General features: G+C 44.3%; 1 protein-coding gene across 2 annotated transcripts in view; it reads left to right on the forward strand.

Moving 5' to 3' along the window:
* The window catches only part of KIF3A (kinesin family member 3A), a 237622-nt gene that overhangs the window by 84109 nt on the left and 129177 nt on the right, over positions 1-24336 (forward strand). For both annotated transcript variants that reach the window (XM_082254247.1, XM_082254248.1), the window contains exons 8-9: positions 2343-2517; positions 6856-6954. In XM_082254247.1, coding sequence (XP_082110373.1) covers positions 2343-2517; positions 6856-6954 — 274 coding nt within the window. The remainder of the gene's footprint in view (positions 1-2342; positions 2518-6855; positions 6955-24336) is intronic.

The raw sequence follows: 24336 nt of genomic DNA on the forward strand, positions 1-24336 counted from the left end.
GTTCAGAATCTCTATATAGAACTGAATATACATAGCTTTTTATATACCCTTTTTCTTTTATTTAATCTCCCCAATAATCCTGACAAGTCCATTATTTTCCAATATTTTCTCTTCAGATGTTCCCAACCAGCTGCAGAGCTGAACACCTTCTAAATTGAAGACTGCTTCCCACTCTTCACTGACCAGTACTTCAAGCTTATTTTTTACTTTTTTAAAATGACATTGGGAAAACACCTGTAAGCTTTCTTTTCCGGCATGCTGAGGTTTCTCTAATAACATCATAGTGAATCATTTTACTGAAAGGTGACCTTTTCATAATAACACTTAATGCCTCAAATCCTACAAATGAGCATACTACTGCCAATACATTTGAATAGTCTCACGAAGGCTGCAGACATCTAGATTTATTTTGTGTTCCAACATATACTCTTGAATAGGGGGTCTTCAAACTTTCTCAGCAAAGAGCCAGTTCACTATCATGAAGACTTTAGGAGATCAAACTATGACCATTTGGAATAGAGTAAAAAGTTACTTTGCGTCTGTGGTCAGTTGGGGTAGGAATATTGCCCCATGGTTATCGTCCGTAGAAAGAATAGTGCCCCAAATATGGTATCAGTGGGAGGAATAGTGCCCCATTCTTATTGTCTTTGGAGGAATAGGACCCCATCAATGATGATGTTATTAGGAGAAAGCTTTCCCCAATCGCTATAGCAAATGCATGCAAAGGGCTGTATCAAGCCCGCAGTTTGGGGACTACTGCTCTTAAATATAAAGCACTCCCAAGGTAGCAGATTTCAAGCCATTTAAAGCAGTGTTTCTCAACCTTTTTTAGTAAACGCGCCCTTTAAAATTATGGAAAATCTCGAGGCACCCTTTAAAATTATAGACAGTCATGAGGAGCCTCATTCTAAAATGTAAAAACTATGCTAATCGTTTTATATAATGCAGCAACAACCACACACGTAGGAGGCACAAAATTTGAGGCGCACGTTGCTACTGACTAGTACACCAATGTTTCTCTTCTTCCTCAGTTTTTTGCCATCACTCAGCTAAGGTGTCCCAAAAGCTGATGGAGAGAGACAAGGGAAGGTAAAACAAGGCTGCTATACAGGCATCTGACCTCCTCCTTATCAACTAATGAAGTAGTTGGTAGTTAGGAGGTTGGCAGTTAGAAGGTCACAGTGGTGCACAATGAAAACCTGTGACTTTGTGTAACTAAAAGGCAGGCTTCATCCATCTGCTGCCTTGTATACAATTTTTGGGTATTTTGCCAAGCTACCCCTGAAGAAAATTCAAGGCACCCTGTTTGAAAAAGGCTGATTTAGGGAACGTGTACTTTGAGACTTATGAGGGCTGCCAAGCTGAACTCTTGCTAAAAATGTTAGCTACTTGGCTGTTAGTCCGATGCAAGATGGACCCTGAACAAACCTGTTTTCTCTGTGACTTTAAATTGCTAAATGCAGTTCATTTGCCAGACAACTAGAATTTCCAGGAGAAGGCAGCTCAGATAAATCTCTATGCACAGGTTTCCTCTTACAGTATATGTAGTTATGAAAAACCAAGGTTTGTGACTATATATCTTTATTAATTAGGCCCCTTTCACACGGGCATTCCATCCTGTTGACGGATGAATAACGGATATCAATGCAACTCTATGGAAAAGTCCTTCAACATCCATTTTTTGAAACGGATCAAAGCCCTATTTTCATTACGTTTTAAAAAAATAAATAAAAAGAAACCTGATAAACAGATGTAAACGAGCAAACATTCCCTTTTTCCATTGCTAGTAGATGTAAAAACTGATGAAATGCTGATGAAAAACTGAATATGTTTTTTCTTTGAAAAAAGTGACTGAACTAATGAAACAAATGGAAAGGCCGTATGAAAGGATCCTTATTCTTGAGTGTGCATTAGGTTCTTTTAGGAGTTCATTAAGTATTGAAAGTGTCCAACAAATGATGCTGCCTGTGACCCTGTATCTCATACAGGACTACAGGATCAATAAATGGCAATACACATTAAAGAGTAAATGATCCCTAATCAACTTCAAATTGTTCTGAAGTTTGCAGTGATTGGTAAATTGTTGCCATGAACACCTAAGATATAATATATTGGAAAATGTAAAAAAAAAAAAAAAAAATCACCGGTGCGGTACCTAATATTTAGGTGATATTGTTTCACGGTGTAAATTTCTGACCAATATTCTTTATGGACTTAAAAAAATTTTCAGCACCTGAGGAGTATTTGTAAAATACTGTGATATTTTTAAAAAAAGCAAGCCAGTCAGAAAAGACTGAAAATGTTTTTAGTGATGATTTTCAATCCATGTATGTACTTTACAGTGCGCAAACATCGGTCCTGCAGATTACAATTACGATGAGACAATCAGCACCCTCCGCTATGCAAATCGAGCAAAAAATATCAAAAATAAGGCCAGAATCAATGAAGATCCTAAAGATGCACTTTTGCGCCAGTTTCAGAAAGAAATTGAAGAACTTAAAAAGAAACTTGAAGAAGGTAATGTTTGACTGATATGAATGTTCAAGGAGATTGGGCAGCTTTCAGAAATGTCCCTTTCTATGATGTGCTTTCAGACTTGTATGTGCTAAATGGTGCCTTTTTAAAAAACTTTAAAGAAAACCAGCCACAACTAGAATTATTTAGGGATCTGAATTTCTTAAACGTACAGTACAGGACACAGAATCTTAATTATAACTATGAGTTATATGTGTTATGCAGCTACCTTCAGGTAAATGGTTATTGTCAAAAAGGAAAGCTGCAGGGAAAACCTCTTTATAACCCTTCGCACTCTCAACAAGCCTCCATTTTTTTTTTTTTGCTAGTTTCATTAGGTGATGGACATCATCTTCTCTCTTCTGAGAGAAGCTTTTCCTCTTTAATGTCAATGTTTCCTTTAAAGTGGTTTAATGGCAGAAGGTTTTTTTTTTACCTTACTGCATTCCATGCAGTAAGGTAAAAAACCATCTGCATGCAATTTCCCCCGCAGCTCCCCTGATACTCAACACGGTTTTGATCCAGCGATGTACAAGAGAGCTGAGGCTCTCTCGCTCCTCATTGGCTCAGATACAGCAACAGGAGCCATTGGCTCCTACTTCTGTCACTCAGAGCCAGGGATTAAGGAGCAGGGGGCAGGGGCTGAACCCTTTTCTGTGTGTCTTATGAACACACAGAGCAGGGCTTGGAAGAGAGCATGCACAGGTGCCACCATAGCAAGCAGCTTGCTATGGAGGCACTCGGTGGAGGGGTGAAGCCTAAAGCGCTGGCAGGGGACCCTAGAAGAGGAGGTTTGGGGCTGTTCTGTGCAAAACCATTGCACAGAGCAGGTAAGTATAACATTTATTTGAAAAAAAAAAGAAAAAAAAAATCAAGCTTTACAATCCCTTTGATTCTTTGCTCAAGCTTTTTAGCCACTGTGACCTGATTCTATAGCTGCCGAATCAGTTTATCCCTCAGCTGTGCCTTTAAGGACCATACATGGACCCTGCTTGGAGAAGATGCAGAGCTGGCTTGTGATATTGCTTTGTGCACTTATGTGGGTGCTCACCTCGGCACATGGTGTATTATTCTGAGATAGTTTCAGACTGGTATACAAGTACAGGGCCGTGGTCTGCTGCTGGTGGAGCTCTGTCCCTGAAGGCCCCTTGGTGGTTTGCCCATCTTGGAGCGCAAAACCAGGATAGGGCTGGTCCCTATATATCCTTCCCAGACCTAGAAGAAGACAACTACGTTACAGCGCTTGCGGCCATTTCTGACCCAGGGTGCTGCCACTTAGGGACCATATGGCTGTTTTGGAAGCTGCAAGACTTTAAATGTGTTGCAGCCATGAAGCTAAAGCACTGACCTTTTAAATTTGGAGACAGTATTGTTTTAGCTTCTGTTGCATGAATGTGGTTTTGATAACTTCACTGTGCATGAACGTGCCATATTTCTTCTTTTGGCACATGCTCATGGTTGGGACTTTGGTTTCAACTCCTGCGTCAGTCTCTGACTTTGCTCTTGTGGCTGATGCGTTGCCTTGGGTGGAGGTAAACTAGAATGACCTCTCCTCTAGCCTGAAGAAATTGGATCAGGATGAGGCTTTTTTTTTATGTGGGGGGAAGTGGATACCTATTTTGACAGGTACCGGCTCCCACTTCCAGTTGCCCCCCTCCTTCCCCTGTAGCCTTTTGGGACACATCACAGGTCCCAGAAAGCAGTGGGACCATTCCTAAAGCACATTGTGGCTCATGCATGCACAGTGAGCAGCCATCTGTGGAGCCGCAAGCTTTCATAATGGGTTGCCCACAGTTAGTAAGCTGGAGCTGGGGACCCAAGCCTGGTGAAGAAACCGGCTGGGTGAGGACAGCACTGGATCCTGGGACAGGTTAGTTTCTGTTCATTAAAAGTGAGCAGCTTGAATCTGCTGAAGTGCTCTTTTCTACTCCCCAGCATTTTGCTCGTCAGTTTCCTATTGAGGAGGGATTTCTACAAAAGTGGGGTGATCCCTGTGGCTGTCCCAGAAATTTTTTGTGTTAACAAGACACTAATGGTCCCTGTTGTAATAATCCTGTGTTTTAGATTCCTGTTTTTTTTTTTTTTTGGCAGGCCCTTCTTTGCAACCCATAGTTGCCTCCATGGCAGTCTAAAGACTCTTACTGTTCATATAGGTAGACCTTCTGCTCTTGAGACTAGGAAAAGTTATTTTCTTCCTCTTAGGTCTACTGCTGAAAATCTAAGAATATCCATACACTTGGTAAAGTTTGGCTAGTTCCTAATGAACTGGCTTATATTCCATCTGTGGGTAGCCCTGTGGAAGCCATTCTTCCCAACATTCTTTGATTGGAAAATGAAGGAGTTAGACGTAAAATTTTCTCCTCCTCTCACCCTGCCTGTAGGGGCAGTGAAAGAATAACAAATACCAACAAACACAAAACATGGTCCCCCAATCCTACATTAATTAAGAAGCACTTTGCATGAAAAGAGAAACGGAGAGGGGGCTCCCCAAGGCCAACCATCCTCAAGGAATAGATGGAAAGGGCAGGTAGAGACTGAAAGAAAGGGGAAGAAGAGAGGGGATGAAGAAGAAATAAAAGTAGAATAGGAAAATAAATAAAAAGAGAAAACTAGAGGAAAGCAAAGGGAAGAAATCTAGATCGCCACTCTGTCCACACCCATGACCACCACCAGAGTAATCCCTATACAGGAGTTTGAAGATATTGAATCCAAGGGTTTCAGAACCTTTCACTTTTGTGGATTACTAAGCCAGCCAAGTCTAGTCTCAAGCCCTTTTCCCATTGAAGGGTTGCCCTAACTTGTTGGGCTTTTCAGCCTTTTTAGTCCCAATAAATTTCAAATGTTTGGGTCCCAAGTGTCATTTTCAAGGGCTACAAACTGAAGTTTAGGATTCATGCATTTAAATTTGCCTCCGTCCCCTGCAAAGACAGATAGATATTCTTGCTGCTATTCATTAGTTAATTTATTAGGGGGTCATTACCTTAGTCCCTAATGATCAATGTCTTAAGGGTTTTTTTTTTTTAACCTGGTCGCAGTTTCCAAAGCAAATGGATTCAGAATTCACTGGACTTGTATCTGTGGGTACAAAAAATTCACATAACATAGGCTAGGTCTCTTTTTCCTCCCCAGCACTATCAACATTTTGCTGTGGGCTTTCCCTGGTCATTGCTCTGCTCCAGGTATTCATGCTGTGGGAACTTGGATGATTTGCTAAAGGACCAGTTCTCCATATCCTTGTCAGTCAATGTTCAGCAGACAGTGCAGACACTGAAGATTAGTTTGGTTCCTCAACTTTTGAAAATTATCACAAGAACCAACTCACTGATTTAAGCTGCCTGGGCCTGAATTTTGAATGTACAGTAGGTTCTGTCCATCTTTGTCCCCAGGACTAACTTCAGTCTCACCCTTCACTGGCCTGAGCCTTCTGCCTCATTGGCCTACATTAATTATCAAGGAAGCAACAGAGGTAGCACTGCTCAAAGCAAAGTGAATTTGATTCTGTCTTGGGCAGAACTGCATGTTCCAGCCCTATCTGTCCTTCACATTCCAGGTATGACAAATGTTCGGGTGGACTTTTTCAGCTGTCAGTGTTTTGGAGCAAGGGTAATTGGCTCTCCATCCCACAAGTCGGGGGTGCCAGATCTGTATCTTCTGGCATCTAGATTCAATAAGCTGGACAGGTTTGTCCTCCGGCCCAGGGACCCTTGTTCCTTTGAAGTGGACACTCTGATGACTCAGTGGGATGAGTTAAACATGATCTATGCCTTTTCCTTTTTCTCCAGGTTCTCACTCCTCATCTTAGCAGATGTTCATTGCACCAAACTGACTCTTGCTACGCTGGGAACTCCGCCTGCTCTACTGCAATGATCAGACTTTTCCTGACACCCCCCCCCCCCCCGCATAGCCTTTCTGTTTCTCCTCACCCAACTCTTATGCAGCTGAGAACTGAGGGAATGTGATCACTTATAAAAAAAAAGAAAAAGGGTATCTATAATGTGTTTTTTTTTTTTTTTTTTTTTTATATCTATACACAAATGTTTTGGCTTTCATTTCCATTTTAAACTTAAATGGTTGCTTTACAAGGTGCGGGTTTACAATTGTTTTAAGCTTAAGACTCTGAATCCGATAAATAGCAACTAGAACTAAATGAAATTAATGTAAATCTAAATCTTAGGTAAGCAAACCTGCAAAGACAAAGGGGACATAGACCCAAGTAGTGTCCTTCAGATGGTGCTAAACAAAGCAAGTGAATGGTAAAGCACTTATATAATGTATTTAGGTATTTTATAGCTGCTTTTTTGTTTGGGCCCACTGTTTCATCAAATCCATTAAATTTGTTAGGAGAGGAAATTTCTGGTTCTGAAGATAGTGGATCAGATGAGGATGACGATGAAGATGGAGAAATTGGAGAGGATGGAGAAAAGAAAAAAAGACGAAGAGGTTAGTTCTCCTCACTTAAAATTTATCTGCAGTGTTTTACCATAGCTTTTTTTTTTTTTTAGTTCCCATCACTATGCCTATTGGCAGTCCCAGGGGTATACACCCACTCTGAGCTATAGGCACTCGTTCCTTAGGAAGTCATAGATTTGTGTTTTTTAACCTCACCTTAATGGGATAATGTTTTTTTTTTTTTTTTCAGCTTTCATAATGAGATAGCATGAACTTTGTCAAATTTTTAACCATTATTATTTCTCAATATGTGTGAAACACCCACTGTTTATTTGACACTGAACAACTTCTAAAATGTTTAAATACATTACAGTAGTAAACTATATAAAAAGCAAATTACACATTATAACTTAAATTGTAAATGGAAAGATTATCTGATTTTAGACTTGTATACTGTCCTGTTTGTGACCTCAAATACTAGAGTCCTCATTACTCACAGCTGAGAAATTCCACAAGTGGTTCCACTGAGATCATAGAACGCCTTGCTAGAGCAAAGCTTATCACATCATCTGTTCTCAGAGATGTTTATTTATTTCCAATTCATTCTACTTGTGTGGCGTCATGGCAGGGTTGTGAGATTTACCCAGTCACACTAATCTGCTAATCATTTCACATATTGGTTATCTAATGGAGATTTCCCTTTGGTTTGTAAAAATGGTCATGCAGAAGAATTATGGCAGTGTAGTATGAGATACATTTGGCAACAGTGGGACATTGCATTTATCTGTGTACATTGTATAGCAGGCTATACAGTAAATTAATACAGAGGTGTGTATGTCCCACAACATGGGTATTTCAGTGTTTTTCCATTAATAACACATGATCTGAGCTTTGAGGTATAAAATATGTTCCTGCAATGCAAAAACTTACATTGTATTCTTTAAAGTCCAATTTAAGGAATTTAAAAAATTCCACTCTTGCAGTGAACCACCTATACTGCAAGGGGTAGCTGCTCGTTATGTCTTGGAAATCAAAGAAGTGCGGGTGGAACCTCAGTGTCCTCACGTACAATACAGGAACATTAAACCTTTATTGTACGCTTAGGAGGCTGAAGTGCGACTAAAGCTGGTGGCAACTTACAGAGTACCTGTGGGGGAGCAGTCACAGCACTGGAGGGAGTCTGCTGGAATGAAAAATAAAGTAATTATTTACACCCTAATTATCTGCACCATTTGTACGAATCTTAGGTAAAATAGACCTCTTAGTGGAAATTGGGTGCAGAGTAATTATCTTTCAAAAAGAGTACCAACACAATCCCCTGTAAATTGAATGCAAACAATACACCAAGTCTAACAGGGAAGACCCTGTAGACAAGGTAAATTTGGATTATAATGTGCCAAAAAAAAAAATCTATTGAATGAAAAACAAATTAGTCACGTTTTGTGGCTTGGCTGATGAATTATAGCTTGGTGTTTTTATTTAGGGTGTATATATATTCTTTGCGAAAGCTTGCTATACATCTGGATCCTGAGGAAGCCCAAATCATGGGTGAAACGCGTCAATCCATCGCATTGTAGGATGTGCTGCATTGCACCTTTTAGATATTGTATCTTCATGTGATGTTTTTATTATCATGTCTTTAATAAATATTTATATATATTTTTTTATAATTTGTTTTCCATTCAAATGTTTTTTGGCACATTAAAATACCCATTTTCATCGTCTACAGGGTCTTCCCTGTGAGATTTGGTCTACTGTTTGCATTAACCTTAGTGTTTTTCATCTTTGATTTTTTTCCCTAATTGTATGAAAAATATGTTATGGCAATTTTTTTTTTTCACTAGCATGGCAAAATCGTAATCACTTAAAGTGCGAGTGAACCCAAAAATAGAAATCACATTAAAGCCTTCACATTACATTTCACGAAAAGTGCATGCCTCTTTTTTTGTTTTCTTTTCAGTCTTCGATTTTTAATGAAAATTGTCGATTCTGCCAGTGATCCTCTCTTCTTCTGTGTGGTGGAAATGATATGGCCGCCAATGTACAGTGGGCAAAACAATTATTTGATCCCCTGCAGATTTTGTAAGCTTGCCCAATTACAATGAAATGAAGGGTTTAAAATTTTTTATTAGAGATGTATTTTAAATGATAGAGACAGAATATCAACCAAAAATCCAGAAAAAACACATGTTACAAATGTTTTAAATTGAGTTGCAGTTCAGTGAGTAAAATTAAGTATTTGATCCCCAAGCAAAACATTGCTTAGTACTTAGTGGAGAAATCCTTGTTGGCAAGCACCGAGGTAAGACATTTCTTGTAGTTAGTGACCAGGTTTGCACACATCCCAGGAGGGATTTTGGTCCATTCTTCTTTACAGATCTTCTCTAAATCCTTAAGGTTTCTTGGCTGTCACTTGCCAACTCGAAGTTTCAGCTCTCTCCATAACATTTCTATAGGATTAAGGTCTGGAAAATGGCAAGTCCACTCCATGACCTTAATGTGCTTCTTCATGAGCCACTCCTTTGTATCCTTGGTGGTATGTTTTGGGTCATTTGTCATGCTGAAAGACACATCCATTACCCATCTTCAGTGTTCTGGCTGAGGGAAGAAGGTTCTCATCCAAGAATTTACAATACATGGCCCCATCCATTGGCCCCTCTATGTGGCAAAGTTGGTCTGTAGCTTTAGCAGAGAAACAGCCCCAACGCATAATGTTTCCACCTTCGTGCTTGACTGTAGGGATGGGGTTCTTAGGAGCATAGTGAGCATTTTTCTTCAAATACTACGAGTCCCTTCCTCATAAGGCACATGTACAGTCATGCCAATGAACATCTAAATGATTTAGAGCAGGATTGGGAGAAAGTGCTTTGGTCAGATGAGACCAATATTTAGCTCTTTGGCATTAACTCGACTCGCTTTGTTTTGGGGAAGAAAAAGACTAATTGACCCTAAGAATACCATCCCTGTGCTTGCCAACAAGGATTTCTCCACCAAGTACTGTCATGTTTTACCTGGGGATCAATTACTTATTTTACTGAACTGCAACTTATTTTATAGCATTTGTTTTATGTGTTTTTTTTTCTGGAATTTTGGTTGATATTCTGTCTATCATTTAAATTATACTTATGATAAAAATTATAGACCCTTCTGTTCTTTGTTAGTGGGCAAACTTACAAAATTTCAGGGGATCAAATCGTTATTTCTCTTTCCTTCATTGACTGACACAGCTCCTGATTCTTCTTAACTATTGGGTTATACTGCCCCCTACAGGAGTAGGACAGAAAAGCTTGACTACGCCTATGGGCAGTCCCAGGGGTATACACCCACTCTGAGCTATAGGCACTCAGTTTTTTTCTGCCTAGTCAGGAGTAAGGACCTAGTTCCTTGCTGGGATCTCTGGTTCTAGCATTTTTTCCTTTTTCTACATGGAATTTTCTCCTCTTATTATTTTTTGTTCCTGTGACAACTACAGTCAACTGCCTGGGCGACGCACTGGATATTCTAGATCCATAGTCTCCCCAGTCTGGCCAGCGAGCATGTGCAGGCCTCAGCTCCGTGCTAGCTTCGACCGCTACATAGCCCCACTGGACGGGGGCTGGCCCTGCAAGTAAAATGCCTTGTGAGGATGCATACGACCTGGTCCCAGCCTGAGTCGCAGCATGTCTCTTGGCCCGCAGCACCCCCATTCTGATGGTGCGGTGGTCTGCCCGGATCGGTGCCCATCTTGTTCCTAGGTATGGTAAGTAGTTTCCCCCCCTTTTTTCCTGGCCGCCTTTTGGTGTGGACGTGGGCCCCTCCCTGGGATGGTCAGACCCCCAGATTCCCTTCCCTTCCTTTCCATACAGCGTACCTCCCCCGTATGTCGGGATCCCCTGTGGACCACTCCCCATCTGCCCACACCTAGCTCCCCCCTCTTTCTCCCCTCCCCCCTCAGGAGGTGGCCATACCTTTCCAGGTCCACATTTAGGGGTGTCGAGGGGGCGATGAGGGCCGGGGGGATTCATGCCGCTATTAGCCAAACTCGTGGTTTTGAGGGGGTGTTGTCCTGGTGGGGGGCTTCTGCAAGGCCCCCCCTTGCTGTTAGAATGTCCCTTGGGGTCCCCTGTGGGTCCCAGGAGCCACCATTTTGTTGTGGATGGCTGGCTGTGTCTTCGGCGGCCTTGTTTGTGTAGTCCAGTGGGCATTTTCTTGTGGTTTCCCATTGACAAATAGCGGCGGCCATGTTTTTGGAGCCTTATGGGCAGTGATTCAGCAGTTGGAGCTCCTCCTTCTCCTCTAGTGCTGACTCCTGGTCTTCCACTTTCTCTCGGATCATCGCATGGTGTGCAGCATCTGGTGTTCTTCTCTGTGCCTGGTGGTGGGGAATCCCTGTGGGTGCCTTGCGGCTCTCCCTCTCTCTGCTATAGCAGCGACTGGTTGTGCTGGGACTTGTGGCGGCACGGCGGGGGGGTCACTTAGCAATGTTTTCTCATTTTTGCTTGTGTGATTTCCCACCTGGTTAATCATGAAGTCCCTGGAGCATATTTTACCGCCTGATCCCCTCTCAGAGGCTGTGGGTCTTCTGGGTCCCAGTCCACCCTGTCTGCAATGGCGGCACTCCTGGAGTCCTTTTGAGTCCAAGGTTGATATGGTCCTGCATAAATGGACTAGCAAAAAGCATCCCCCGCCTTCACCTTCCTCCTTTGTCTCCTCAGATTCTGAGTCTGATCTGGCCACTGCAGACGCGAGTCGCCCTGCTGGTTCTGCGGACACTAACCTGATAGTTTGGATGATTCCTCTTCTACTACAGGCACGCATGATAAGGCACTGGTGGATGTACTGATTGTATCAGTGCGGGAAACTTTTTTTAAATGGAGGCTGCGGCGGAGGCGCCAGTTCCTTTCGGTACCCGCATATCCTCAAAAGCGGCAAAGAATTTCCCCTTTCCCGCCTATTTTGACAAAATTGTCGCAAGTCAGTGGGGTTCCCCTAAATGCAATATGGCGGTGCCTAAATGTTTCCCTAGAAGGTATCCTTTTGAAGAATCCCTCTTAAAGAAGTGGACGGTCCCCACCGGTGGTGGATTCTCAGGTTCTCCAGGCTGAATAAATCCACTCTAATTCCGATAGAGTAGTCTCCAGCTTTTAAAGACCCTTTTGACAGGAGAACTGAGACCTTGGTCAGACACATTTACCGTGGCCGTTTCAGTCCTTAGGCTGGTGTTCACCATAGCCTTGGTGTCCCAGACCTTAACGGATTGGGCAAAGATTTTGTGCCAGGATCTGGAGGGGGAACAACTTCCCCCTACCTTTTGTGGAGTTGGTGGACCAGATGGTCCAGGGGTTACAATTTATCTGTGATGCCTCTCTGGATGTGGCTCCCCTGGTTTCTAGGCTGTCCGTGACAAAAGTGGTCCTTCGGCGCATGATATGGCTGAAATTCTGGTCTGCAGACCAGGCTTCCAGGAAGGCCTTATCGGATCTTCCCTTTGCTTGTTCACGTCTTCCCTGGATGAAATCATTAAGGGTCTTACAGGAGGGAAGAGTACTTTTCTTCCACAGGCTTCCAAGGGCAAGGAGTCTCGTCGCAGACGTGGTCCTTTTTTTCTTATCTCATAAGCGGCCTTTTCATTCCTCAGGCTCTCAAGACAAAAGACCCAAATCCGTTAGGACCTCCTCCGGAGATTCCAAGTGGCACTGGTCTTATAAGCCGAGAGCGGGTCCTTCCCGACTTGCAGACAAGCCCTCGTCTTCCTGAAAGGGCGCTCTCATCCGTATCTGGGGTGGGGGGATGTCTTTGCTTCTTTCCGAACCCGCGGACCTCCCTGATTCAAGAACGGTGGGTCCACGAGCTGATTCGTTCCGGTTACAAGATCGAATTTCGGTCTTGTCCTCCAGAGAAATTCTTTCCTTCCAACCTGCATTTGTTCCCAGACTGCCTGCGAGGTCTCTTTGGGGCGGTGCACAATTTGCGGCTACAAGGGGTGATTGTACCGGTTCCAATATTGGAACGTTTTCAAGGTTTTATTCATACCTGTTTACAGTTCCTAGGAGGGAAGGCAAAGTTTGTCCTATCCTGGACCCTCAAGGCCCTGAACGGCTTTGTGCGGGTACAGAAGTTTTGGATGGATTCCATTCATATGGTAGTGGCATCCCTTCATCAAGGGGATCTGCTGGCTTATATCGATATCAAGGAGGCTTACCTTTATATCCCAATATATGATAGTCATCAGCATTTCCTCCGCTTTGCCGTGGGCGATGAGCATTATCAGTTTGTGGCATTACCCTTTGGTCTCGCCTCAGCTCCTTGGGTATTCACAAAGGTGTTGGCCCTGGTGTTAGCATTGTTGCGACAGCGGGGGTCAGCGGTAATGGGATACATGGACGATCTTCTTCTGACTTCTTCTCTGACTGCTCTAAAGGGCAACCTGGATATTACTGTGCGGACTTTGCAGGAGTTTGGTTGGAAAATTAATTTCCAAAAATCAGCCCTGGTTCTGTCCAACAAGTTGGACTATTTGGGCCTAACTCTAGACTCCGCCTCAGTCAGGGTGTTTCTCCTGAGGGGGAAAAACTCAAAGCTGCAGGATGCGATCCGGCTCCTGTTGTTCAGCAGTCGGTCATCTCTAAGGACTTGCATGCGGGTGCTGGGCCTTATGGTTTCTATGGTTTGCACAGTTCCACAGTTCCTCTGCAGAGAGAGATTCTCGCCAAGTGGGACAAGAATCCACAGTCTCTAGACAATCTGATTCTGTTGAGCCAGGGTAAAAGAGGGTCCCTCATTTCGTGGCTTCACTCTCAGGCGCTTCGACAGGACATCCTTCCTTCCCCTGTACTGGACGGTGCTCACCTCGGATGGCAGGCGGATTACCTCAGTCGACAGGCGTTGGACCAGGGAGAATGGTCACTTCACCCGGAGGGGTTTCATCAGCTTTGTCTCCGGTGGGGAATTCCTGAGGTGGGCCCGATGGCCTCTCGTCTCAACAGGAAGGTACAGAGATTTGTGCAAGGTCTTGGGATCCTCTTCCCGACGCCTCAGACGCACTGGTGGGTCCTTGGGGCCAGTATCGTCTGATATACGCCTTTCCCCCTCTAAAACTTCTGCTGAGATTCCTGCGAAGGATCGAGGCAGAAGGGATTCTGGTCATCCTAGTGGCCTGAGTTTGGCCTCGCCGGCCTTGGTACGCATATCTGGTGCGGCTAGTCGCCGATGTCCCTTGGAGGCTTCCTCTCAGGGAAGATCTATTGGCTCAAGGGCCAATCTTCCATCCTGCTTTACAGTTGCTGGATTTAATGGCTTGGCTGTGGAAAGCCAGGTGCTGAAGGATAGGGGGTTGTCTGAATTGGTGATTCCCACACTGTTAAAAGCTAGAAAATCTACCTCCTAGGAAGATTTACCATCGTGTTTGGAAGACTTGCATTGCTTGGTGTGAGTCTATAGGGGTTCACCCCCGTTCCTTTTCGGTGGCTTGAATTTTGGCATTCATCCAATGAGGTGTAGAGCAGTGCCTGGCCTTGGGAGCCATCAAGGGCCAGGTTTTGGCCTTGGCAGTTTTCTTTTAACGTCCTTTGGCTACGCATTCTCTGGCTCACACCTTTATTCAGGGTGCTGGGGGTTCTCCAGAAACCACCTTTCGAAAATATTTGCGAGATTCCGCTGATTACATTGTGCCAGAAGGTAGCCTTCTTGGTGGCTATTACTTCTGCACGCTGGGTGTCAGAGCTAGTGGCGTTGTCTTGTTGTTCACCTTACCTGGTGGTTCACAGAGATAAAGTGGTGCTTTGCCCTTGTCAGTCGTTACTTCTTAAGGTTGTTTCTGGTTTCCATCTGAATTAAGTCATTGTGTTGCCTTCCCTGTGTTCTAGGCCTAAGGAGATTGCCTTGCATTCTCTGGATGTGGTTTGGGCAAACAGGGTGTATCTAGTGGCAACTTCATTTAGGAAATCCGACTTACCATTTGCCCTTACGGATGGACCTCGGAAAGGGTTGGCTGCGTCTGACGCGACCATTTCCAGATGGATAAGACAGACGGTGGTGCAGACCTATTCAATCAAGGACAGTATCTCCCTTGCGCTCAAGTTGTATGCGGGAAGGTGAATGTTCTGGATGGTCTTTTTAGCACAGATAAGGTGGTCTTGCTGCCCCCTCAAGATCAAGGGTATCCAAAAACTGTAAGACAAGAAGAAAAGGGCGCACCGACCATGTGCATTACCACTAAAAGGTTTATTAAAATCTAAATGGGTAGCGTACATTATACTCACAAACATTGGATTTGTACATGCATGTAGGAAATTGGAAACACTCACCTCCTGAACACTTCTCTACTGCTGGATAGCGTGATGGCATCCACAAAGACCTGGTTTGGCTTACGTGTTTCGAGAGAGAACCCTCTTCCTCAGAGCCAAAATTGCCACTGATCCACCATACACTCCCAGGATGTTGTATAGCCAGTATGCACCGCCCACACCGCCCTTCCCCAAGAGGAGCAAAGGTCAGGGATAAGTGTAAACAAATTGGGGTGTGTGTGCCGCAGTGTGCAAGTTCATGCATTAGATGGCGCTCGTCACTTCACATGAGTACTGGTCATAAACAGCTGTGAATAGTAATAGTGGCAGTGACCCAATAATGATAGTACTTATTACTATTATTGTAGGAGAAAGAAATATATGTACAAAAATAATAAATAATGTTAAAAAATCAAAATGATTAATAAATCAATACATGATACTATATATAAGTAGATTAATAATACACAATTGTTCCAAAGATCAGAAAAGAACAATATTCTCTGTTTTTAATATTGATCTTTTCTGTTCTTTGGCACAAAGCGGACTCGTCGGTTTCCAGGTTGAATAAAGCTACCTTCATTCCGGTTGAGGAGTCCCTGGCCTTTACAGATCCAGCTGATAGGAGGGGCGGAGGCTCTGGCCCATCATTTGTTCACTGTGGCTGGTGCGGCATCTAGGCCGGTATTTATTATTGCCCTGGTGTCGCAAACTCTGACCGAGTGGGCTAAACTTTTACCCCTGGACCTGGAGGGTAAACCGCTTCCCCCTGTCTTGCGGAGCTGGCGGATCAGTTGATCCAGGGGCTACAGTTTATCTGTGATGCTTCTTTGGATGCGGCTCCTTTGATTTCTATGTTGTCTGTATCAACAGTGGTCCTTCGGCGTATTATCTGGCTGAAATGGTTGTCTGTGAACTAGACTTAAAGTAGGTCTTCTCTGATGTTCACCTTGTAGGGGATTGCCTGTTTGGAGCTTCCTTGGATTACATTGTTAAGGGTCTCACGGGGGAAGAGTACTCTTCTTCCGCCGGCTACCAAGGGCAAGGAGCCCCGTCGTAGACGTGGGCCATTCTCCTCGGCTCATGAGAGGTTTTTTGTCCCTCAGGGTCTCAATACAAGGGATCAAGTCAGGGCCTCCACCGGAGGTTCAGAGAGGATCTGGTCTGGCAAGCCACAAGCGGGCTCTTCCAGACCTGCGGACAAGGCTGCCTCTGCATGAGGTGGCACCCTCACCCATATCTGGGGTAGGGGGACGTCTTGCTGGTTTCTGATACCATGGTCCTCCCTGATACAGGACGAGTGGGTCCACAAAGTTATTCTGTCAGGCTACAAGATTGAATTCGGTCTTATCCTCCAAAAACGTTCTTACCTTCCGACCTGCACTTGTCCCCAGATAGCATAAAGGGTCTCTTTGGGGCAGTGCAAGACTTGGTACTATAAGGGGTGATTGTTCCGGTCCCGACTTCAAAACTTTTTCAGGGGTTTTTACTCAAACCTCTTTACAGTTCACAGGAAGGAAGGCAAGGTACATCCAATTCTGGACCTCATAGCGCTAAACTGCTTTGTGTGGGTACAGAAGTTCCACATAAGGTCCATTTGCACGGTAGTGGCGTCCCTACATCAGGGGGCTTTCTTCTCGCTTCTATCGAAATCAAGGCCGCCTACACGTACATCCTAATATGTGCCCGTCACCAGTGCTTCCTAAATTTTGCCATGGGTGAGGAGCAGTATCAGTTTGTGGTGTTGACCTTTGGCCTTGCCTCCACTCCTCGGGTCTTCACAAAAGGGTTGGCCCCTGTGCTAGCATTGTTTGAGTCAGCGGGGGATCATGGTACTGGGGTACCTGGACGATCTTCTGCGAGCAGAGTCTCCGACTGAAGGACATCTGGAGATTACTCTGTGAACTCTGAGGTTGTTCGGTTGGATTCTGAACCTGGTTCTGTCCTCAAAAACTGGACTATCTGGGTCTGACTCTGGACTCTGGACAGCCAGAGTGTTTCTTCCTCTGGAAGAACTCCAGACATTGCAGGGTACAATTCAGCTTCTGTTGTTTAGCAGACGGTCATTTCTCCGTGCTTGCATGTGAGTGCTGGGCCTGATAGTGTCCACCTTCTAGGTGGTCTGTTTGCACAGTTCCACACAAGAGCTCTACAAAAGAGATTCTGGTGAAATGGGACAAGGATCCACAGTCTCTTGAGGTGGCTTCGTTCTCCAACACATTGACAGGGAAAATCCTTCTCCCCCTGTACTGATCAGTTGTTGCCACTGATGCCAGCCTGTCCGGGTGGGGAGGCGTCCTCAGCACAGATGTGTCCAGGGCGTCTGGACTCTGGCAGAGTCCAGACTGCCCATTTAATGTACTGGAACTCTGAGCGATCAGACTTGTCTTGCTCATTGGACAATTAATCTTCAGGGGTGTCCGATACAAATTCATTTAGCCAAGGCCGTGGTCTATGTCAATCACCAAGGGGGCACAAGAAGTGTCCTGGTGGCTCGGTAGGTAGCTTGCATTCTAAAGTGGGCTGCCAGTTTGTTCCAGTCCTCTTGAACTCCTGCCATGACTCCTGTGCAGGATCGAGGCAGAAATTATTCCGGTCATTCTAGTGGTTTCAGACTGGCCTCGCTGACCTTAGTACGCCAATCTGGTACGGCTGGTCACTTATTCTCCTTGGGGACTTCCTCTCGGGGAGGATCTGCTGTTCCAAGGACCAATCTTCCATCCTGCTTTACAGTCACTGGCTTTGATGACTTGAGTGTTGAACGCCAGGTGCTGAAGGATAGAGTTTTGTCTGAGTTGGTGATTACTGCGCTGTTTGAAAGCTAGGAAATCTACTACTAGATCTACCGTTGTACGTGGAAGACGTACATTGCGTGGTGTGGGTCAATGGGGGTTGAACAGCAATTGGCCTTGAGTACCATCAAGGGCCAGGTATCGGCTTTGGCTGTTTTTTCCAACGACCTTTGGCCACACACTTCCTGGTGCGTACCTTTCTTCAGGGTGTCTGACATTTGTTTCCTTCAGTGCGGACTCCGTTGTCGCCCTTGGGATCTTAATTTGGTGCCTTCAGCGCTACAGAAGCCTCCCATTGAAATTATTCGGGAGCTTTTCCTGCTTTCGCTGTCCCAGAAGGTGGCCTTTTTTGGGTGGCTTTCACCTCTGCGTGCAGGGTGTCAGAACTGGCAGCGTTATCCTGTTGTTCACCTTATGGTGATTCACAAGGATAAGGTGGTGCTTTGCCCTTGTCCGTCATTCCTTCCGAAGGTGGTCTCTGACTTTCATTTGACTGAAGACTTTTGTTGCCTTCCCTGTGTCCCAGGCCTAACCATCCAAAGGAAATTGCCTTGCATGCCTTGGATGTGGTCTGGAAAATTAGGGTGTACCTGGCAGCCACGGAGTCTTTTAGGAAATCAGACTCTCTATTGTGCTCACGGATGGACCTTACAAAGGGTTGTCCGCTTCCTCTGTAACCATTTCCAGATGAATCAGACAGATGGTGGTTCAAGCCTATTCCATCAAGGGTCAGGTTCCTACTTTCCCTGTGAAGGCGCACTCTATTAGGGCGCCTAGTGCCTCCTGGGTTTTCCGTCATCATGTGTCAGTGACCCAGGTTTGCAAGGCGGCCACCTGGTCATCAGTGCACACTTTATAAAAACTTTGTAAAAGTGGATGTGTTGGCATCTGTAGATGCTTCTTTTGGCCGCAAGGTTTTGCAGGCTGCTGTTTAGAAGGTGTATTATTTTTCAGGTGAGCTCCAGTTGTTTATGGTAGAGCTCTATGTTACCTGATTGGCTATGGTTAGCCTTGGGAATTTTTTTCTAAAGTTGTTTAACACTGCTTTGGGACGTCCCAGTGGTTAAGAAAATTCAGGAGCTGTGTCCATCAATGAACAATAGAGAAATGGATTTAACGGCAAGTCAAAAATCCCATTTTCCCCCACTGTATATGTACCCTTTCCAGTGTTGCCACTGCATTTCGCACACAGAGTCTAAGGCTGGCCATAAACTGAGCAATTTACTTGGAAAGAAAATAGCTTGATTCCCCCATAAACACAGCGAAACATGTTGAGGCGGTACCATGGCTGCTACTTCTGGTAAGATAGTGACATCACTTCCAGTTTCCTTTTGGAACGCATGCTGGTTCCAGCGAGCGGAACGATGGAAAATAGTGCACTAAGCAGTGTATATTGGTGCCGAGATATTGGGCACCAAAAAAATGTGAGTTTATCATAGTGATTTTAAATTAAAGCAGAGTTCCACCCTGAACATTTTTTTTTTACCTAAAAATACCCAGTCAGGTTTAGTGCATTTAAGCAAAGATAACCTCTGAACTGTCCCCTGTTTCACTTACCTTTTTAGAAGAAATACTTTCCTTGAAAATGTCTTGTCCAGCACTGTCATCTCAGGTGTGGGCAGCTGAAGCCGGAGCGTCCTCTTCGGTGTCGTCGGAGTCCCAGAATGCCCATCACCGGCCCTGCTAGTCACTTCTGGTGCAGGTGCGTCATCCATGCACAGCTTCTGGGCATGCCCAGAGGCTGTTCAGCAGGGATTGACGCGCCTGAACCGGGAGTGACGAGAAGGGCCGGTGCAGGCGCATTAACTCCTGGGATAGATGACGCTCCTCTCCCAGGAATAAATGCAAGGAGGAAGTGACAGCGCAGAGGGAGGAAGAGGAAGGAAGGTTAGTATATTTTCATTAAAAACAAGGTAAGTGAAAAAAAAAATTTAATTATCCAATTCTTTTTCAGGATATTTTTTTCAACTGCAAAGTGAAAAAATAGGGTGGAACTCCGCTTTAAGCATACTATGGTAAAAAAAAATACTACACTATGAATATATTATTTGGTGTCTAATAATAATTGTTTCCTGAGAGAGCTGGCATTGGATATTGCGGAGAAGAGATCTTAAACTGTGAACCAAACCACCTGAGAACATATAAACCTTGAATTAACCATAATATGACCTTTTTTGTATGCAGCACTGTGTGTTTTTTTTTTTTTTTACTAAGATTGTTTTGTGGAAGTAATACATGGACACTATTCTACGGACCTTTTATTTATAACTTAGGGGAGCTCCGGGCTTCGTAAGAAAAATAATGTGCAAGTCTTGTTGCGCTCTCTAAATGATTCTGCTGTCTTCTGGGGCATTGTGGGTTTCCCAGAAGGCAGCCAAGGGGGGGGTCAGAAATGTTGTAAATCGGCGATCTTACCCGGAAATGGGAGCAGGTACCTGTCAAAACCAGGTTCCCCCCCCCCCCCCCCAATAGTGCTACATTTGGCAGTGGAGGGGGGTAGAGTGCAGACAAGCAGAGCTTCCCCTTATGGGTGGAGCTCCACTTTAAGCATGTTGCTAAACTTTTTCCCACTGTTTTTTTGAGATGGGTACACTCTCTGAATGAGACCATGCATTTTAGTCCACAATTAATATTGAGAAACACTTTTAAGTTGCCAGGTATAGGGTTAGAAGAAGGGTGTATCTATTCCAGTAAAATTGAAAACTGTCTAAATATAACTAACACTTCCCCTAATTGCCACTGATATTTTTTGGCTTCTGCTACTTATGCTTTTTAGCTATTTCCTAGCAGCCAACCTGTTACTGTGAAGGCTGGCTGCCAACCTTTTGGAACCTTTGAGAATGTTTTTTTCTGTAATGAGGAAAAATACCACATCCTCTCCTCCTAGATAGCAGTATATTTTTATTACTGTTTACATGACCAGTAATGCTTTTTTTTTTGTTTTAATTTTAGCCGTGGAAAGCCCCTTTTTTATGGTTTTGCTGATAATCTGATTAATTAGTTCTGTGTTACTCACTGGGGAATCATGTTGCAATGTTACACCCTTCTTCCACCACCAATGTATCAGAACGGTCTGTTGTATGACCACCTTACCTATAGCAAAATTATATTACAAACACTTTTTTTCTATGTTTAATTATATAACAGATGCCAAATGTAAAGGAATCATCGTATTCTTTGTTTGCAGACAACTTATTTTACATTTATTGTTCTAAAGTAATTCACCGCTAGGTTTGAAACTCTTTGCACAATAACTTGTCTTCTTATTTTATCTCATCTTCATTTTTTAGTGAAGTTTCAGTTTTAATGAAACCATATTGGTCTGCTGATAAAATCTTTTCTTTTTCAGTGTAAATCGATTGATCTGAGAAAATTTGATGTGACTTAACAAATGATTTTACTTGTTTGGTGATCTAAATAATATCTAACAATTTTCATAATTTGCTGCTCTTACATGAGCTTTAGGTATAATGTATAGCAATAGTATGGATCCTGTGCTTGTCAAGGGGAAAATTTAAAAACAATTTAAAAAGCTGCACACCAAACTGCCCTTCTTTAACTATAAAGTGGACACTGTGAACATGAAAATAAATAGGTGCTGCGCTAATATTATACCAAATTGCAACCCTCATAAGCACTATAAACAATGGTCATGACAATAAATGTGATAAATATGCTTTAATGACAATATAAAACAATCTGTGCTTTAGTATAAAACTAAAAGCGATAAGCAGATTTGTACAATTCTTTTAGGTAACCTTCCAGGTTGGCCCTTCTCACCGCCCCAATTAGGCTCCTGCAAACTGATTCACCTACTCCAGAACCATGTTGGGCATGCCAAAAATGAGCAGCAATAGAAGACCTTTGTGCAATATTCTTAATTCAAACAACTTAAAAACATTCAAAAATGCGCACTTACCAAAAAAAAAAAAAAAATGACCTTGCCTAAGATCAATTGTTTCTATACAATGCAAAGTACAAAAATAAGATGGGCAGTATAATTTAAAAGCAAACATTTTAAAGGGGATATTTCAAATAATTTACAACTATATAAAACTAAATATAATAAATATTTTTAGGGATGCACCGAAATGAAATTCTTGGCCGAAGCCGAATAATAATAAAATGTTTGGCCGAAGGCCGAATACCGAACGCGGTGTTTTGCATTTTTTCCATTTATTTTGCCAATTTTTTGTCCTCTCTCTTGTCCTCTCGTGTCTCTCTCTCTCTCTCTCTCTTGTCCTCTCACTCTCTCTCTCTCGTCCTCTCATGTCTCTCTCTCTCTCTCTCTCTCTCTCTCTTGTCCTCTCTCTCTCTCTCCCTAAATGTTACTGTAGGGAATGGGATTCAGTGCACACTGCAGCCTTGTACCATAGGGTTAATGTTAGTGACACTGTAGGGATTGGGAAGGATGCTGGGAATGGAAATCAGGAAGCATGCAGGCAGCCTTGTAAATTTTAATTGCAGATACAGGGCACTGGGCAGGTCAGGGTTAATGTGGTAACATCAATTACTCAGTGACAGTCAGTCAGTGTCAGTGTGGACTCGATCAGATTATACCGTGACAGACAGTCTCTCATAGTGGTGGTAGTAGGAGGCTGGAGGTGGACTAGTAGTAGCCTGGAAAGGAGCACAGCCACATACATACATTACTCACTCGTGCACTGCAGCCCGCCCCACACATTCAGTGAGTCTTACTCTCCTCCCTAGTTTTTTCAATGGCACATTCAGGAAGCCAATCACGCCGTGAGTAGCGGCACAGCGGAACCAATCAGGTGTGCAGGCACGCGTGATTGGTTCGCTGTGCAGCTAATCACGGCGTGATTGGCTTCCTGAATGTGCCATTGAAAAAACTAGGGAGGAGAGTAAGACTCACTGAATGTGTGGGGCGGGCTGCAGTGCACGAGTGAGTAATGTATGTATGCTCACCGCTGAAGTGTCCCGGCTTCCCCTGCCTAACACGGAAGTCTGTGAGTCCTCCTGTCCTCCTCCGAGTCCCTTCCCCCTGTAAATATCGTGACCTCGGCGATATGAATATCGCCTACGGCCACAGAACGATAGTCAATATCATATCGACTATCGTTCAGCCCTATTATTCGGCACAAAATTATTCGGCCTTTTGACTTATTCGGCCGAACACCGAAAGTGCTATTTTTTCTATTTTCTCTTCTTCTCAGAGTGTCTGGACACATTTTATAATGGGGCTGCCTAAGCTCTCATAATGAGGAAAGCCACCATCAGAAAGACAAGGCAGAGATAGTGAAGCCCCATTTTGGTAGTAATACAAAGGTTTATTAAAATTCTACTTACAAATGTGATAAGACATCAAACAGTAAATAAATTAAAAGTAGTGGCCGCGGCTCAAAGCGTACCAGCGTCATAACGTCCAGCCTGACATGCTTCATCCAATGGGATTTCTTCAGAGGCATGGACACAGGGACGCTCGTACGCATTAAATGAACAATAAACCGGAAATGACAAAAAAACGGAAATTGCCAACCGGAAGTGACGACAGCCGGAAGTGATCATCTGGAACGCAAGAGGTCATTCTATGCGTTCCAAGAAGCAGGGATTGCCGAATCACCGGTTTTTCACTTCACGAGAAGCATGGATGGGACAATAATACAAACAATGCGATCCAACCAGCCATAGTCACTTAAGGTTAAGAACTATAAATATACAGTTAAAAATTGAAAATACATTATCTTCCTAAAATTGTGCCATCGTTATTTTAAAAGCGAGACAAACATAAGAGGGGAGGGGGGCGTGGCCGGGATGTAGACGGCGCCGGACGTGTCTTCTCAGAGCTCCTCACCATCCTGACATTATCCGGCTCCATCCACGGCCCCTGTGCCTCGGATCGCGGCGGTTTTGCCCTGCTCCACATCGGGCAAAGGAGGGGCACGAATGCCGGGGAGAAAATCCGGGGTTTCTACACCGACCCCGCGGCCTCAACGATCGGTACCGCCGCGAGGCGTGAAAGCGGCCGCCGCCATCTTGAAAGTGCAGGCCTCTTCTTCTCCATCTGCAGCCACAGGCACCCGAGCCTCCTCACAGTCGGGGACGATGTCTGCGGGGGCTGGGCACCCTCTTCTGGAACATCCGCTGGACGCAGGTACTGAGGGGTCATCGCGGGGGACCGCTGGACAGGCTGGGGGGTCACCTGGAGGGGGGGATATCACCGCTCCCATCCTGGCGGCTATAGACGCTTCTAAAACTGCCCTAATGCTCCGGATTGATCACCTGGCCTCTGAATGCACCCTGATCCGCCATGATTTGGATAAATTCAGGGGGCGCCTGACAGAGGCTGAAGGCCGTGTATCTGAGGTGGAGGATGTCACCGCTTCCCATTCGGCACAACTCATTGCTTTGCAGGC

This window comes from Pelophylax lessonae (assembly GCF_965119305.1).
Source record: "Pelophylax lessonae genome assembly, chromosome: 4".
NCBI classification, from domain to species: domain Eukaryota; kingdom Metazoa; phylum Chordata; class Amphibia; order Anura; family Ranidae; genus Pelophylax; species Pelophylax lessonae.